Genomic DNA, 16,381 nt, shown 5'->3' on the forward strand with positions numbered 1-16,381 from the left:
TTCTTTTTTTTCCTCGTTATTTATTTATTTTTTGATATATATTTTTTGCCTCCTTCCTCCTCAGTAAAGAGCTCGCCCCCCAGTCTGCTCCCCCTCACTCCCGCTCTCCCTTCTCCACCATTCATTGCTGTCCCCCAGCAGCTTTATTTGATGAACTTTTGAACAGGGTAATCAAGCCACAGGCTCAGCGCGAACACCACCGCCGGCCACGCATTATCACATCATTTGATCACTGCATAATGAATACATACACCGTGTAAGTTCAATCAAAGTTGACCCTGAGAGGAAAATGAATTAATAGCACATTCTATTAGTACAACTTGCCGCTTGTTTGACTTTCTAGCCACTCAGATAAAAATGTGAACCCTAATGAGGAAACAAAACAACGCTGTTATCCTCCGCTGGCTTCTTTTGGGTGTCACTGGAGTGAAACATTTGCCCTCTCTGCCCCACTGTGACAATATTTGCGGAGTAAATCCCTCGCAGTGTCAAAGCGTGAAACATTTGGCATCGGAATGGGACACCGATAGCCTCTGGCAGTAGTGACACACATTGAGACATTCATCCATCCTGGAGAAAATTGTTTGTCTCTTAGAATGACACAGTGTCATGACATCGTGCACGATTGCTTCCTCGCTCCCTCCCCCTAAAAACTGGATTGTACCTGAGGTCAGAGTTCATGCGTCCTCCTCCTCGCAGTGGTCGTCCCGCGCGTCTCTCCCCCCCGGCTCCTCGTGCATGCGACCCCGGCCGCCGTCCGCCACCGTCTGCCGCCCAGCTTCATTGTTTGCTCGGCCAATGCGTGAGTGCGTGCAGGCGCGTCACCTTGATCGACGAGCGGCTGGAATTTAAATAGCCACTCGAACAGCAATCTGTCAGCGGCTGAGAGGATAAGCTCAAGTGTCTCACTGGCTGACCCGGACCCACGTGACCACACCCGTTCATTGATATCCGTCAGCCCCCCCCCCCATCACCCACCCCACCCCTCCCGATATCAGAGTATAGGTAAATGTTGGCACGCATCACTCGGGGTAAGAAAGGATATAGATCAGAGGTGCTCCAGCCGCTCCCTGGGTCCAATATGCCACAATGAGCACTTTCTTCGATTATTCGGTCGTGAGCAGTGAGGGTGGGTCGTGTTCCGTGAGAGCTTTCCACCCGGATCACGGGATTACAACTTTCCAGTCGTGCGCCGTGACGGCGAACAACTGCGGCGCGGATGAGCGCTTCATGGCGAGCGGGGCTTCCCCGGACGACCACCGGCAGCGGCCGGGCTCGTACCAGCCCGCCGCGGGCAATCTGGGTGTCGCTTATGGCGCACACCCGGCCTGCGGCTCCAGCTACGGCGCGCAAAGTTTCTGCGCCTCCTACAACCATTACGCGCTGAACCAGGAAGTAGACGCTGCCGCGGGCTTCGCACAGTGCGGCCCGCTCGTGTACTCGGGTAACCTTTCCACCTCCGTGGTGGCGCAGCATCGCCAGGGTTACAGTGCCGCCCCTCTGGGTCAACTGCAGTATGCCCACCCTGCCTACGGAGGCGGGCAGGAGCAAGCCACCCCCTTCCCGGGGTGCTCGAACCCTCTGTCCCCGCTGCATGCCGCTCACCTGGAGGGATGCTGCTCCCCTGTGTCCGAGGGAGCCCCCAATGCTCAGACCTTCGACTGGATGAAAGTCAAGCGGAATCCCCCCAAAACAGGTGGGCCGCTTATCTCTTCAAACACTATTAAGTGGCTATTTGGTTGACTTATTGACTGACACTTTTGACGAAATAAAGTTGCTTGTGTGTGACCTCGATTTCAGTTTGAAAGTGTTTGATCATCATGTAAAGAGTGGCTGTTTCCACTGTGCAATCCAAGTCTTACTTTGCTGTCCACATGCATGCCAACATAGTGCGCGATGTAAACTTAGTTACCAACCGAAAGTTGCCCATAGCTACTCGAAGTGTATACACGTCTTCCACTATGTTTGCATCATCGTTTCATTCAACAGGGGAAACGGACAGTACACTTTGAATCTTGAAAATCTGATATTTCAAATTCATATAACATTGTCGCTCTCAGTCTCGAGCATGCCGCATTGTGTAATGTGAGGACCCATCACTAGCCGGACTTGTACAAAATCTAATGAAACTGCAAAAAAAATATAAAAACAAATTGCAAGTCTTAAATTGACGGTCATTGAACCTCGTTTATTATTGCGCAAGTAAGTGTTTGTAATATTTTTGTGGTTATGAAAGAGGGCAAAATATTACTCACACCCTTAAGTCAAGATAGATAGACGTATAGAAACATGATTCATCCACAAGAGAAATTCACGGTACGATGCAGCGTCATGCCACTGGAAACGACAATATTAAAGACATTTACATCTCTTGACCGACGTCTATCAAAAACGACTTGACAACGCAGCTCTGATTATTAACGTTATTAGATTGAGCTGATATCGCAAAACTGCACTTCACACTATTGTGAAACCGTGTTGGTTACACGTGTTATGATGCCAGGTTTAGCCAAATGTTGCGTCCCATGAGTGTTTATCTTCCCTCTAAAATTCATGCACAATGTTTTGTGTGTGCGCCTTCAGGGAGGTCGGGTGAGTACGGCTACGGAAGTCAGCCCAACACGGTGCGGACCAACTTCACCACCAAGCAGCTGACCGAGCTGGAGAAGGAATTCCACTTTAACAAATACTTGACCCGGGCGCGGCGCGTGGAGATCGCCGCCACGCTGCAGCTGAATGAGACTCAGGTGAAAATCTGGTTCCAGAACCGCAGGATGAAGCAGAAGAAGCGGGAGAAAGAAGGATTGCTCCCGGTCAAGGCCGTGCCCTCTGACCCCGGGGAGCGCCTTCAAGAGAAAATGGACGACGCGGCGTCAGAGAAGTCTGTTTCGGCTCCTTCTACCCCCTCCCCTCCTTCCTCCGCGGTGTCCTCCACTGGGGCTGACCCTTACTGCTCCAATTAACAACCACTCGCTTCGTTGCCGAAGCTGAGCGCCAAACTCCCGCATTGCCCAGTGGACATTTTGGGGGAACTCGTGCACTTTTTGGACATGTAGGCAAAACGGACCACTGCTGGGTTCTCGTTGTCTTTTCTATCTATCATGCATTGTGTTCATCAATCGATGTGCAGTATATTCACTTGCTTTGACCTGACCAAAAATGTGCCAAAGTTGTGCATCAAGACACACGATCATCATATCACATCGTGCGAATGAATGTCCAGTGTAAGAGTTGCATGGCGCATTCACGTGTTATCGGGATGCTGAGTTTTATCAGTTTGACCCGGCACGTGTTGCAGGCTTCTATCTGTTCTTATATTTACTCAAGCACATACCACAACTCTTACGGGTCAGTTATTAAAGTGAGATTACCTCTTCAAAGTTTGGTATGCTGTTATTTGTTTTCAATTGCACAATATGTGTAGGGCACATATGTTGCGACCGTCAGTGGATGCACGTAGCCACGCGCGCTCCCGTGAGGGCTAACATTATTTTGGCTGTCATTTGGGATGACAACCTTATTGGCGCCAAGCTGGGAGGGGCGACCCCAAAAAAAAAAAAAACCCAACAAGACCAAAAAAAAAAACCTATCGATCCAAACATGGAGGTTAGGATATCGACAAGGATGCAGCCCCACTGGCCCTGTCAGCGTCTGCTCCTCAGTGGCCGAACTTGCGTGGAAATGTCATCATCCACGAACGGTGAAAAGTTGCAGAAGTGCCCACGTCATCTCATTTCATACTAAGCGCACTTGATAAGACAGTGGAATTTCGTCCGTTGCTAAGTGTCTGCCGTTTTCTTTCTTTCTTTTCAACCCTGCATCCTGTTTCTGCCCCCTCGTTTTTTCTTCTTCTCCTTTTTTCTCCTCATTGTTTGAATTCCTGGCGTGCAGCACGCGAGTCCATCCTCCCGTAAAAGGGCAAAACCCGCCCAAAGAAGCATGATTTATGAGCGCCGTTCACCTGAACCTGGATCCACCTGCGGGATCTGCTCTCTCGGGGCTGCGCAGTCCTGCTGAGGCTGCTGCGCCCGAAACCCGGAAGACTGTAAGTTGTGCGGCATTTTATGACTATTATTAGCATTGAAAAGGTATTTTCAAATATCGCCTACGTGTTTGATGCAGTTTTATATGGAGTGTTTTAATGAACGTGATGTTAAGTGTAAATAAGACGTCCTTTTTTTCTGTCTCCATGTGATAATCGTCTTCACATACTATTATTATTAGCGAAAAAGAAATGCTGAAAAAAAAAAACCCAATATATTTGTTTTCACCCGCATTACTTTGTTATTTAATGGCCCGATAATGCTCTGAACAAATACATCATGAAACATTGATGGCAAACCTTTATGAATGTATTTTTTAGTTCTCTATATTCGGAGAGAAAACAGAAGCAAGTGAATGAATGAAGTGTAAAGTTTGAAAGATGATCTTATTACACGTGTTACTAACAAACAAACATAAAACAAACTCATTATACGTTTCTTTTATGTATTTACGATTTACTTTTTTAAAAACGACATTAGACAAATTAATATCTTATTTTCCATTCATTCTTTTGGTTTGTGTTAATTGAAGGCGAACGAATTAAGTTATTTACATCTATAGTTGACATTTTTTTTTTAGAAGTCAAAGTACATTTGGAAGAATGTTTTAATTGAATGTTTAAATCTTATTTAAATATCATTCAAAAAACATACACGTAATGAGTAATATTGACTCAATTTAACGTTAGCCAGCATAATAGCATAATTTATATTAGAAAACACGCTGGTTCGTTCAGCAAGCATCCCTCATTCCTTTCGTGGAAACTTGACAAACAATTAATTTGCTCACATTTCATATTTGTTTCCATAAAAAAAATCTGAAAACTAAAATACATATTTAAGCAATTGCAAACAATGTAAAATATATAATGACGCAATTCAAACAGCATTAAACATACGTTGAAAAAGTTACATATTATCTATAGTGATTAAATGAAAAAAAACACACACACAAAAAAAACCACACGTTGCCCTCAGAAACTACTTTTAGGAAGTTTAGGCCTCACTGAGTTCTCTGCGGGGTCCCGTGGAGCCGAGCTGAGTGAATTGGAAACGCAGCTGACCTCACAAAAGAAAGCCTCGGGTCAGCCCACGGTCACACTTTGAGTTTGTTGTCACAGCACACACAGGCCCAAACAACAGACCACACTGGTCAAACAAGCACCTGAACAACAAGTCTCCAAAACACCATAGCGGACTGGATGCGAGATGTCCGAGAGAAACATTCTTTTAGTAACTTGGACTTCCAGAACATGAGCGATGCAGCCGATGGTTCCCATTAGGGTCGACGAATAAACACACGGACGATGACAGACGAACCATTAAAGCCCTGGAGGAGGACTGATTAAGGGTTGTCTTGCTCCGTTTTTTTGTTTTTTTGTTTTTTTTGTTTTGTTTTTTTGATGGGAATTTCTTTAGGACGAATCATTGATGTGGTTTGAACTCCGAGCAAACATTTGGGAACATATCCAATAAAATTCAAACAAAAACATACAAAACAAAAAAAAAATTTTTTTTTTTTTTTTACACAGATGGACCGTATTAGAGTTCAGTGTTGACCAAGATTTTGTCTGAAAATGAAGTAGACTAGATTTAAAAGATGTTGAAATATATATTTGAGTAAAATTAAAAATAAAATTGGAGTTTTTTAATATTATTTAGAAAAAAATGAATAAGCCTTGCAGCCATACCACAAAATGATTGACAGCAAAAACCACTTAAATAGTCAAATGTCTTTAAACACTGCTCCATTTGTGCTAATTCATTATTTTAAAATATTTCGAAACATTTGTTTTGCATTTATTATTTTTTATTTTTTACATTGCATTTTCATTGGGCATTTTGCCACTGGCCACTTGATTAGGTACACCTCCACAAGGTAACGCGATCCACTCCAAAGATGGAGATGTTGAAAAAAAAAAGAGACAAACGCCACTGCGGTGACAACAGTAACACAAAACTTAAATTATGACCTTGCTGACTTTGTCAATCAAAATTGAACATATATATATATATATATATATATATATATATATATATAATAATATTTATCAGCACAATACTGTCTTACATTGTACCTAATAAAGTGGCTTATATTTATCTCTGATATTATCTCTCAGAATATTTGTTTCTTATTCATGCGCTATATCTTGAACTGAAATATTATCTATCTATCTATCTATCTATCTATCTATCTATCTATCTATCTATCTATCTATCTATCTATCTATCTATCTATCTATCTATCTATCTATCTATCTATCTATCTATCTATCTATCTATCTATCTATCTATCTATGTATCTCTCTCTCTCTCTCTTTCTCTATCTAAAATATTTTTGCTCTTTGTTTGTATCTCTTTCAGTATCAAGAGCGACAGTGACTCAATGCGCCGCCTGCTTGCTAAGTCGAAAACATACATGCAAGGTCTGTGTCTGTAGTCATCAAGGTCATGGTAATCCGCAAAGGTTGAAAAGAGGCAACTGGACTCTTCTTGTTTGTTCAACAAAACCGCAGGGTCATTCTACAAGGGTAGCGAGAAAGCCATTCTGTGTGTGTGTGCCTTTACTTTGCACATGTGCTAGCTACAAATGGTAGTAGTTCATTATTAAAAAGTAAAAACCCCAAGTCCAATGAAGTTGGGATGTTGTGTAAAACATAAATTAAAAACAGGATACAATGATTTGCAAATCCTTTTCAACCTATATTCAATCGAACACACTACAAAGACAAGATCATTCATTCCAAAAACATGTTTCTTATGTGAATTGAAGACTCAAAATTGTCAGCGAGTGTAAAATATTAGTTTTTCTATATGAGCCCTGCAATTGGCTCACAACCAGTTCAGGGTGTACCCCGCCTCTCGCCCAAAGTCATCCATGACCCGAGTGAGGATAAGCGGTACAGAAAATGGATGGATGGCTACATGAGGCACGAATGCATGAATGAGTACGAGGATTTCCACACAATCGACATTATTGCGCCACATCACAGCTGTCAAAGCCAAAGCCCGGGGGCCAGATCCAGTCTGCTCACGCAAAGAAGGCGTGTCTACTTGGTTTCCTGCTCAATGCATTTGGAAAAAAATACAAAATACAAAAATAAAAACTATGCCAGGAAAAGCCTACTAGAACAGCTCAGTTTGTATCCAAGGTTATTCAGAGGCATTTTAAAGGGAGGCAGTCACTTCACTTTGAATGCGATTGGTTCATTCTGATTTGGGTGTGGAGACTTATGCACCACATTATTTCATTTGTTTATTTGTATTTCCTGTGTTGAAAGGATTATGTATTTAGTTTATTTACAGGTTATAATCCAAAGTTTGGAAATGATTTAGATTGGCCTCATTTTTTTATTTTGCGAAAAACTGGCATTTGAACAGGGGTGTGTAGACTTTGTCTATCCACTGTACAGCTATATGATTTTCCCCAGTCATAGCAGTCATACGGCATAGCATAACTAAAATTGTGACCGTGGTAAAAATGAGTTTGACACCCCTGCAGCGCATACACACTTTGGAACTAAATCTCAATTATAGAGGCCGATTGGATCGTTGTCTTACGTTGCGAATGGAAGGTGCCGGAATAAACGTACGACCCAAAGTCTCTGCAGTCCTTCATGCTGCGTGAACAAGTGCACACATCCAACCACAACAAATCTTCCAACTGTGGTCACCCACATTACTCTTGCTTACACACAGCTACTAGCAATGCAATACACGCAACATAAAGTTTTCCAGTCAAACAGTAGCAGACAAAAAAAAAAAGAACAAGACAGAAGTCAGTCATCAGTGTTGTCGAGGTATTGGCACATGTGCCCCTGTTGTGATTGGCAGCCAAAATGAATTCCTCCATCGACAGACGTGCGTCTCCGTGTGCCGATAAAGGCGGCGAGCCTATAGAGCGATTGACAGCATGATGGAGGGAGAGACGGAGGAGAAGGCGATGACGGAGATGACATCATGTGACCGCCGGCTTGTTGAACTGCTGGACACCTCATTAGGTACACCTCCGCCATCTAACGAGCAGAAGTTTTGATACGGCTCTCGTATTGGATCGCTAATGTTTTGGTCTTGAAATGCATGTCGAATGTTAGACGACCGCGGCGAAGTGTGAGCGAGCTTAGCTTTGAGAGGGTGATCGGCTTGTTCACAACTCACCTTGTAGATCATCCCGCGGTTCAGCCCGAGCTGGAGTCGTCTCTATGAAGCGGTCCTGCTTGGCCCGATGCAGCCACACAAAGACATGTGAAGAGAGAGGCCTCTTTATTATCAGGTTTGAGGCCCGGAGAGGCGAGAGGATGGGTAGAAGGGCTTCGGTCTCCAGCTCCATCCATCACACGCGTCCTGACCTTGGCTTGACCCAAACGTGGCAGCCAATGAGGCGCCCTCTTCCCCCTCCATACACTCGCGCACACACTTATCTGCCCACACATCCACACAGAAGGGATCGGGTGACACCGATTGGAGGTTGGACGCTCTTTGTGTCGGCCATCGCTCCTTCGTTGCTTTGTTTTTACATGACTAATGTGAGTAACAACACCTGACAAACAGGCTGTTCATCCTGTCTCCTCTCTCGGGCCCGTGGCCCCTCACACCCTCGGAGGAAAAGCCATGTGTCAAAAGCTTTGTCGGTCACAATACAAAACTGCAGCAAGGTCCTCCATCCATCTCCATAGATTTCTATTGTGAGGAGACGACGTGTCATTTTGCAAGCAAAATGTTACAGAGAAGGAGAGGCCATTCAAGCAAAAAGGAGACACGGACAGAAGACATAATGCTGAGAAATGAAGCGCTTGCTTTCTAAGGGCCACTAGGGGCTACTTTACGGGATCCAAAAAGGGGCTGTCCGCCATGGACTTTCGAAGGACTACATCTCTTTCTTTGGTTGAGTTACTTACGAAGCGTTTCTTACACCAAACAGTGGTCACTTGTAGTATTTCGCCTAAAATACAATAAAATGAGTCATTGCCAGTGTGACCTGATGTTCTGAACACACCCATCACCTCCCTGCAGCTCTGCACTCTCATTCAAGCGTGGCCTTGCAGTTTAACCAATGCAAACAAACAAGTGGGTGGCATTATTGTTGCTATGACGACCTCTCAAACAATCTCGGAGTAAAGTTTCCGTTTTGTTAGGGAGCGATTGTGGGTTGCCTCGCAAGCAGTGTTGGGGAGTAACTATTTACATGTAACACGATTACATAACCTGCGACCCTTGTGAGGATAAGCGGTATGGAAAATGAATGAGTGAAGGTTACATAATTTAATTACAAAAATGTATGTAACTGTGATCTATGACATTACTGGGAGGGTTGGACAATCGTTGTGGCGGCTGACTTCTTGACTGGATTCTGTTTTGACCGGAGTTTTTATTACCATCACAAAACCCCCACAGCAATGTACTGCAGTTCCCCTCCAAGCCAGGGGTGTCGCTACGACTAGTATTGGCTAGGACGCCACAGAGTGGGATTTCCTTTGCATTTTGTGGCCATTTCCGCTAGCCGTTTTTACGTTCCTTTCCGTAACAAGGAACAAAGCAGCAACAATGGCGACCGTGCAACAGTGTCTGCTGGAACAAATGGACCTAGATGACCAGATGATACGTTTAATTATGCTGCAAAATTGATCAAGAAGGCGGCGGTGTCGGTGGCATGTGGAACCGAGGGGAAGGCTGAGTAAGTTATCACAGCATGTGACTAAAACGGACCAATCACGAGAGACGATCTCCGCGGCGTTCTACGCGAAAGAGCGGTTTTTGCCGTGTGCGCGTCAAGTGACGCAGAGGGGCGAGCGCGGGAGTAACTATTATATCTATATCTGCCTTTCGCCAGAAGGAGGGGCAGATACACACCAAATTCTCGTGCCTTTTGTACACGTAATGAAATAAAAATGGCGGCCCCTGAAACACATGCTCACAACACAGAACACTTCATATTCGCCTTGTCTGTCTGTCTAGTCTCCTATTTGTTGAATTCATTTTGTGTTGCTTTGGGAGTTTGCTGGAGACATCTTGTGTTACTCATGTTTTTGTGCAATAGTGCAATTTGGGTATCGTGTCTAAATGGTCTGCTGCTGTACACCTTTGACCCATGAGTTGACACTTCCTTAGACAGACAGCACAGTCATGTACCGTTATAACAACAACTAAACTTGCCAGGGTTTTAAAGGAAACATACCTGCATGTGTGGATGTTTGTTTGTCCGTTCGTATGTTGGTGGACCACATCCTCGTTAATGGTATCTGTTATTTGCATTCTTGGGACTTGGATCTTAAATCAAACGTTAAAAACAGGTGAAATTTATCAAGACTGGCACCAAAATGTAATGGATTTTTTTTTTTTTTTAATAGAGTTAATGATTTTTCTTGCACAACACATCAAATATCATCAAATCTTTCCTTGGCAGACACCTACGATACTGTGCTTCCTCCAGTACATTTTGCCTTTGGTTATTTTATAAGGCTGTTAAACACACATAGCTGAACCATGGCCTCTGCCTCTAAACTGCAAAGCCAGCAGCACTCTTGCCAATAACACTCTGCGGCCTGTGCCAAGACTTTGATATGGAGGACCTGAGGCTTTGTTCTCCTGACGGCTGAAGTAGCACGTGTTGCCACGTAGCCCCAAGGCCGTAATTGCTAACATATCGCGGAGAAAAAAAACACAGAGTACTACAGTGGCTGACTTCACACACAGATACAAGGCCCCGGGCAGAAAAGAGGTTAAGATTAAATGTCTTCATGTTAGAGGGTGTTTATGGTGTGATTGTCAGGATGTTTGAGCTCACCTGAGGACCACCTGTCTGCTCTGCGCACAGCAAGAGCCATGGCGCTCACATGCGTTGTGACACAATGGAAACACAATCTAGGAGGGATTTGGCAGCAATTTGTGTGCTTACTGGCACAAAATGGGATGGCTCAAAATTTTAGGGTTGTTAATAAGAGGCGACATACTCGCTTATGCACAAATTAATCCTGCAGAAATCAGAGGCAGGCAGTAACGAGCTACATTATACGTTGCATTTTCGCAAGTAACATTTGGGATCAATTGTACTGGTCAGAGTAGTTTTAATGCAACATACATTATTCTTTTACTTGTGTATTTTTGATTAAGAAACACGTCTTTTACTCCGTTACGTTTAGCTACATACTACTGGCTACTTGTATTTTGATGTATTTATTATTCAACAGCAATTTGCAATGTGAGCATTGCCGACAAATGTGAATGGATCCACCTGTCAAAGTTCAATATCATCAAATTATACACAACTCTATAATTAATCATCTTTGCATGATGATTCTATCGTGTTGTTTCATGTGTGTAAGCAAGAAAGTTAAATTAAGACCATTTATTGTGGCTGAAGTATTCTTTATTTATCTGATAAAAAATATTATTTAAAATGGTATATTGTTGGGCAACATTAGAATTTTCATGCTCCTATGCCATATTCATTCATTCATGCGCTATTTAGAAAATAAATGAATCAGAAGTTACTAACCAGTTACACAATACTTGAGTATTTAGTTTTTCTCTTTGAATACTTACTCTTAGTCAAGTAATTATTTGGAGGACTTAAGTCATATTATTCTAAAGTAACAGTAGTCTTGAGTACAATTTCTGGTAGTCATTAATTCGCTTTCACAAACCATTATATATGCCTGCACTATCAGATGAGATCCAATACAAGATCTGTACAAAAAAAAACTAAAAAAACTCTCCCTTTACAAAAAATAATAATGATCAGTGTTGAGTAATACTGGCAGAGAGCAATTAATTTCAAAGTTCCTAATGATTGGTGTAATCTGCTTCAAAGCTGTTTCTAATATTTGGTCCAAAAATCTGCTGGCAATCAGTTGCCTTTCATGAGCTATATGATACCAGTAATGACACACAATTGTCAAGCCACTGTGTATTTGAAAGCAGGTTGTGTTGCGATTGAAAGAGATGTTTCAGTGACAGGTGAGAGGCTCAGCAGTGTAATTCTAAGCCTCTGGTTCGTCCACGCCCTGAAGCGCATCCCACTGTGGGAGAGTGAGAAGCGCACTGAAACTATGCACTGATAGACCCTTCAGGCAAGGACCAGTCGAGATTTGCATCTCACAGAAGCAATCCAGACAAATTGATGTGAAGTGGAGTCTTTCAAATGCTTTATCTGTGTCAACAAACACTTCCATATTCTGCAGCGTCAAGTGAAAAAAAAGCCCCTTATAGTACACGTTAATGAGACGCTGACATCAGTGAACAGTGATGCTGATAAAAGTGTAACTGTGGCACACTTCGTTCATCTTCTTCAAATATTGTTACACTCTGAGTGAACAATATATGCTTGCGTTCCGATAAAGACCAGTTGATAAGACCGATACAACTCTTGTCATCTCCGTGCTTTGCAAACAAGATTATCCCAGTAGTGTGTTGGCTTAGTTTAAGACTTGTGCTGTTTTCTGCTGGTTGCCAGGCAACTACTCGGTAACAAACACATATCGCGCAACACTGGTGTGGTCCTTCCGAGGTTGAACAGTAAAGCGTTGGAACTATATCCAAAATCAAATTTAAAAAAAATAAACACACAGGAGCCCTTTTAAAGCTACATGAGTTGCATTATGGGAAATTTACCATTTAGCTTATGGTTTTTGCCATTAAAAGAACATGAGACTAGGCAGAACTTAAACAAGTTTTAAAAAGAAAATGTTTTCACTACAGTGTCGTACAAAAATACACAATTGTTTGATCTCATTGCAGGGAGTATCCGCATTCCAAAATACAAACTGTTAGAAGAATATATGCCTTTGCACTTACAAAATGTATTCAATACTAGAGTGGCTCCAACTATCGGAGACAAATTCCTTGTGTGTTTCTTGGACATACTTGGCAAAATAAAGATGATTCTGATTCTGATATTAACCTCATCTAATCTTATCGAGGATAAGAGAGTAGACTTTGTTCCTCCCTCTCGCTGATATTGTATTATCATTTTGCTGTGAGTTGCAGCAAGATTTCTATGGTTGGGGGCGGAGGCGCCATTCGCATAAGGCTGATGATAACTGCCTATTGGTGTGCATATACAGTGTATGACCTCACCTAACGGGCAGACACAATTTGGAAGCAGCCATTAGGCTGTCTTTGAACTGTTTCCCTGCATGCGAGTTTTTATGAAATTGTAATAATTGTCATTATTCTCAGTGCTTGTCCTGTATCTTGTCTACTAAAGAGCTAACATTTTCCCCTAGACACAAACTATATTATTTGAGGTGATTTCCATGTCATCTCAGTGGGACTACTACTGTGTGTAAACTGGGTGCTGACGTCTCCCATTCACTCCACACGTTCACCTGCATGCAGCTTGGACAGTGGCCCTCGTCTACACCCCCTCCTCTTCCTCCCCAGTGGTCGTTATCGTTCCAACCCCATAGAGACCCCTCGAATGACAGCACTTGTCTATAACATCGCCATCACGGCTCACGTAGCTGTGTGTGTGGTGGGGGAAGGGGGTAGGGGCCAGGGGGCGATCGTGCACATGTTTGCCCTGTAATGACAGCGGCTGTCTATAACGGCTCGGCCTGGCAGGGATCATTCGGTCCACCCTCTCTCCCGCGTCCGCTGTCTGGTGGTGTCACCAATGTCCGTGTGGACGATGATGTGATCTTTAGTCCCCTCTGCGATCTATAGACTGGCATTTGGCTCAGGGAGCATCCCCAGGCGCTGACATGCATGCTAAACTTGGAGCACTTCTGCCGATATTCCCCCCCCCCCCCCCCTCCCCGGCTCAAGAATCTCCTCCAAGAGGAAGTTAACGCCAGACGTGGCAATATAGTGACATGCAGCATTAGATAGGAAAGTGGCAGTTAGCCACTGAAGTTCGCATCTCTCTGGAGGGAAGGATGACCTCTGTGTGGAGCCAGATCTCATTCAGTATGATTTTGTACAAAATGTAGTGAACAGTGATAAAACACAGCTGACAGACAGAACTGTGCAAATTTATAAGCCATAGAGTTATTTGTCAGAACACAACAATAAATCACACAGAAAGTGAATGCCTTCCAAAATGCAAATGATTTAATGTGACCTTCCCTTAACACATTTATTCCTGTCATACAGTATCCTAGTTAAATAGTATGCACCGAAATGTATCCCAGGCCCAGTCCCCTGGTATCCAACTCGGGTGGGGGGGAGGACCCATATACAGTATAATAGTCTTACACATGAATCTATATTATGTAACTTCATGCATGCATGCATGAGTAACTTCATCAAGGCTAATTCGTATTTATTCGAATGGACATGTATTGTAATTCAGCTAAAAAATAAGTTTGGGACTCATGGATGAGCCATCATATCGTGTTCATCTACCTTGTATTTTAGTGCAGAAGACCGCTACGTTACAAAAATACATGATGCACTGATGATGACTACTTTGCACTGACAGAAGACCGAGAGCACATTCATCCTAATGTGACCCTCAAGTCCCTGTGTGGCTTGTTGTATTATCATATTAGCATTCTTCAATGCTCCGTGTTTTTTATCACTAATGAAGGCTTAAATGCTCTTTGGCGTATGTGTTCTCAGTGGTGCGCGTGGTCCGCAGGGAGCGCCTGTGTCCTGTCCTGCATTGATGCCATCACGCTCGCATCTGCATGCTTGACAGCTCAGACCTTCTCTTATCCTCACGCAATCTCCCTTCCTTTATCATCTTCTTCTCTCAATCTACTTGTGCTCTACTGCAGTCCCCTGTCGCCTTCCATTACCGTTTGTCTCTTCTCATTCTCTCTTCCAGTCTTTTTCGCTGCCTTGCCCGCTCTCTGGCTTTGGGTCAATATGGCATGTGTTGAGGATTCAGTGGTTGTACTTTCTAGATAAACACCCTGTTAGCAGGATTATCCCTGTTGTCCTAACAATGTAAACCCAGGATTAGGCCCTACTCTCCAGGGATGCAAGTACGTGTGTGTGTGTGGGCGTATTTGTGTGTTGTTGTCGTCTTCTGTAAAACCTGATTTAGAGAAACACCGAGGACCTGTTATTTCTCTGAACATAGACAGAACTATAAGAACAGTGCAAACCGATTTGCATTGCGACCAGACCAAGAAGTCCAGGGACTAATCATATGATTCACTACAGCCTAAAAGGCTCAATTTACAGTATATATTAGGAGATATGTCTTATATTATTACTAATGAGTAAATAACCTTATCTAAAATTATCATGTATAACAAAGTTAAAGATACTGTATATTTGGGTAATGTACAATGTGTTCCTCATACGCATTTAATCTGGTGAATACTGCACTCATTGGCGACATCCTCTATTGCATCGTCTGCCTTGGCCAGGTGGGTGGTGATGGAGAGACTGAGTAGAGGGACAGAGGGTAGATAGAGAGAGAAAACTGGATAGAGGGGTTGAGCAGCTGGGGGAGGGACAGGAGGACAATGGGCACAACAACAGCCGCAACGACGACGATAGCGGTCCGCTCCCAAGGAGAGCATCCCGAAGCGGCGAGCAACAGCCACAGGGGGGGAAGAGAAGCAGGTTAGCAACATACAGGTTAGTAACATACTGTACTACACGGTTGGTGATGAGATGAGAAGAACAGCGGGAAGAGGAAGGTAAGCTCGTTGCATCAAGGGAGGTCCCCCGCAGTCCGGGCCTATGGCGGCAAAACTAATTTTTGATGAAGCTCTCATGTTAGAGTGTGCAAGTGTCTTCTTTTCTTGTTATCTAAACACGTGAGTCATGAGGCATTTTTCTATGTTAAAATGTTTTATGGGTGCTATTTAAGTAGGAATATTCTTTTTTTTTTTTTTTTTTTTGGAGAGATGGACCAGGTGAATGAGGTTTGAGCTGCAAAGGAATGAAGGTGTGCGAGAGAGTGAAGAAGGAGTTGGGTGAAGTTCTTTGGCGCTGGCCGTGGTGGCGATTGAAAGGCCAAAGGTGAGCCCCCCTCGTGTTATCTGCTGTACCGCAGGGGCAGTCACGACCGGGTCAGCGGAGGTTCAGGTGTCAGCGAGCGACGGCTGACTGACGAGACCAAGTGGGACCTCTCCCCGAAAACTCCGTCCCGCTTGGACCTTTCATCCTTCCTTCCCTCCCTCTCGCCGTCATTCCTCTGTGACCCGTCCCGCCCTCCCTTCAGACTTCTCTTTACTCTCGGTCGAACCGCACAACTTCAACCTTGTCATCCGCTCATCCTTTCTTCCCTCCTCCCCCCTCCTCACCTTCTTCTTCACCCCGAAAACTAAACATTACCACAGGCTTTCACTCAGCGGGTCGGCCTGACTGGGGCAGCTCTCTGTGGGGTTGCACGTCTTCAGTCGGCACACACGCACATGTTGAACATACAGTATTTCATA

At 43.8% G+C, this 16,381-nt stretch overlaps 1 protein-coding gene across 1 annotated transcript; it reads left to right on the plus strand.

The window, feature by feature from the left end:
• Positions 1-1,080: 1,080 nt before the first annotated feature.
• hoxa1a (homeobox A1a) lies at positions 1,081-2,963 on the plus strand. The gene is made up of 2 exons (XM_061664567.1): positions 1,081-1,696; positions 2,584-2,963. The coding sequence occupies exons 1-2, from the start codon at positions 1,090-1,092 to the stop codon at positions 2,961-2,963; spliced, it is 987 nt and encodes a 328-aa protein (XP_061520551.1). The 5' UTR covers positions 1,081-1,089.
• Positions 2,964-16,381: the final 13,418 nt, after the last annotated feature.

The sequence above is a fragment of the Phycodurus eques genome, chromosome 20, assembly GCF_024500275.1.
Source record: "Phycodurus eques isolate BA_2022a chromosome 20, UOR_Pequ_1.1, whole genome shotgun sequence".
Lineage (NCBI taxonomy): Eukaryota > Metazoa > Chordata > Actinopteri > Syngnathiformes > Syngnathidae > Phycodurus > Phycodurus eques.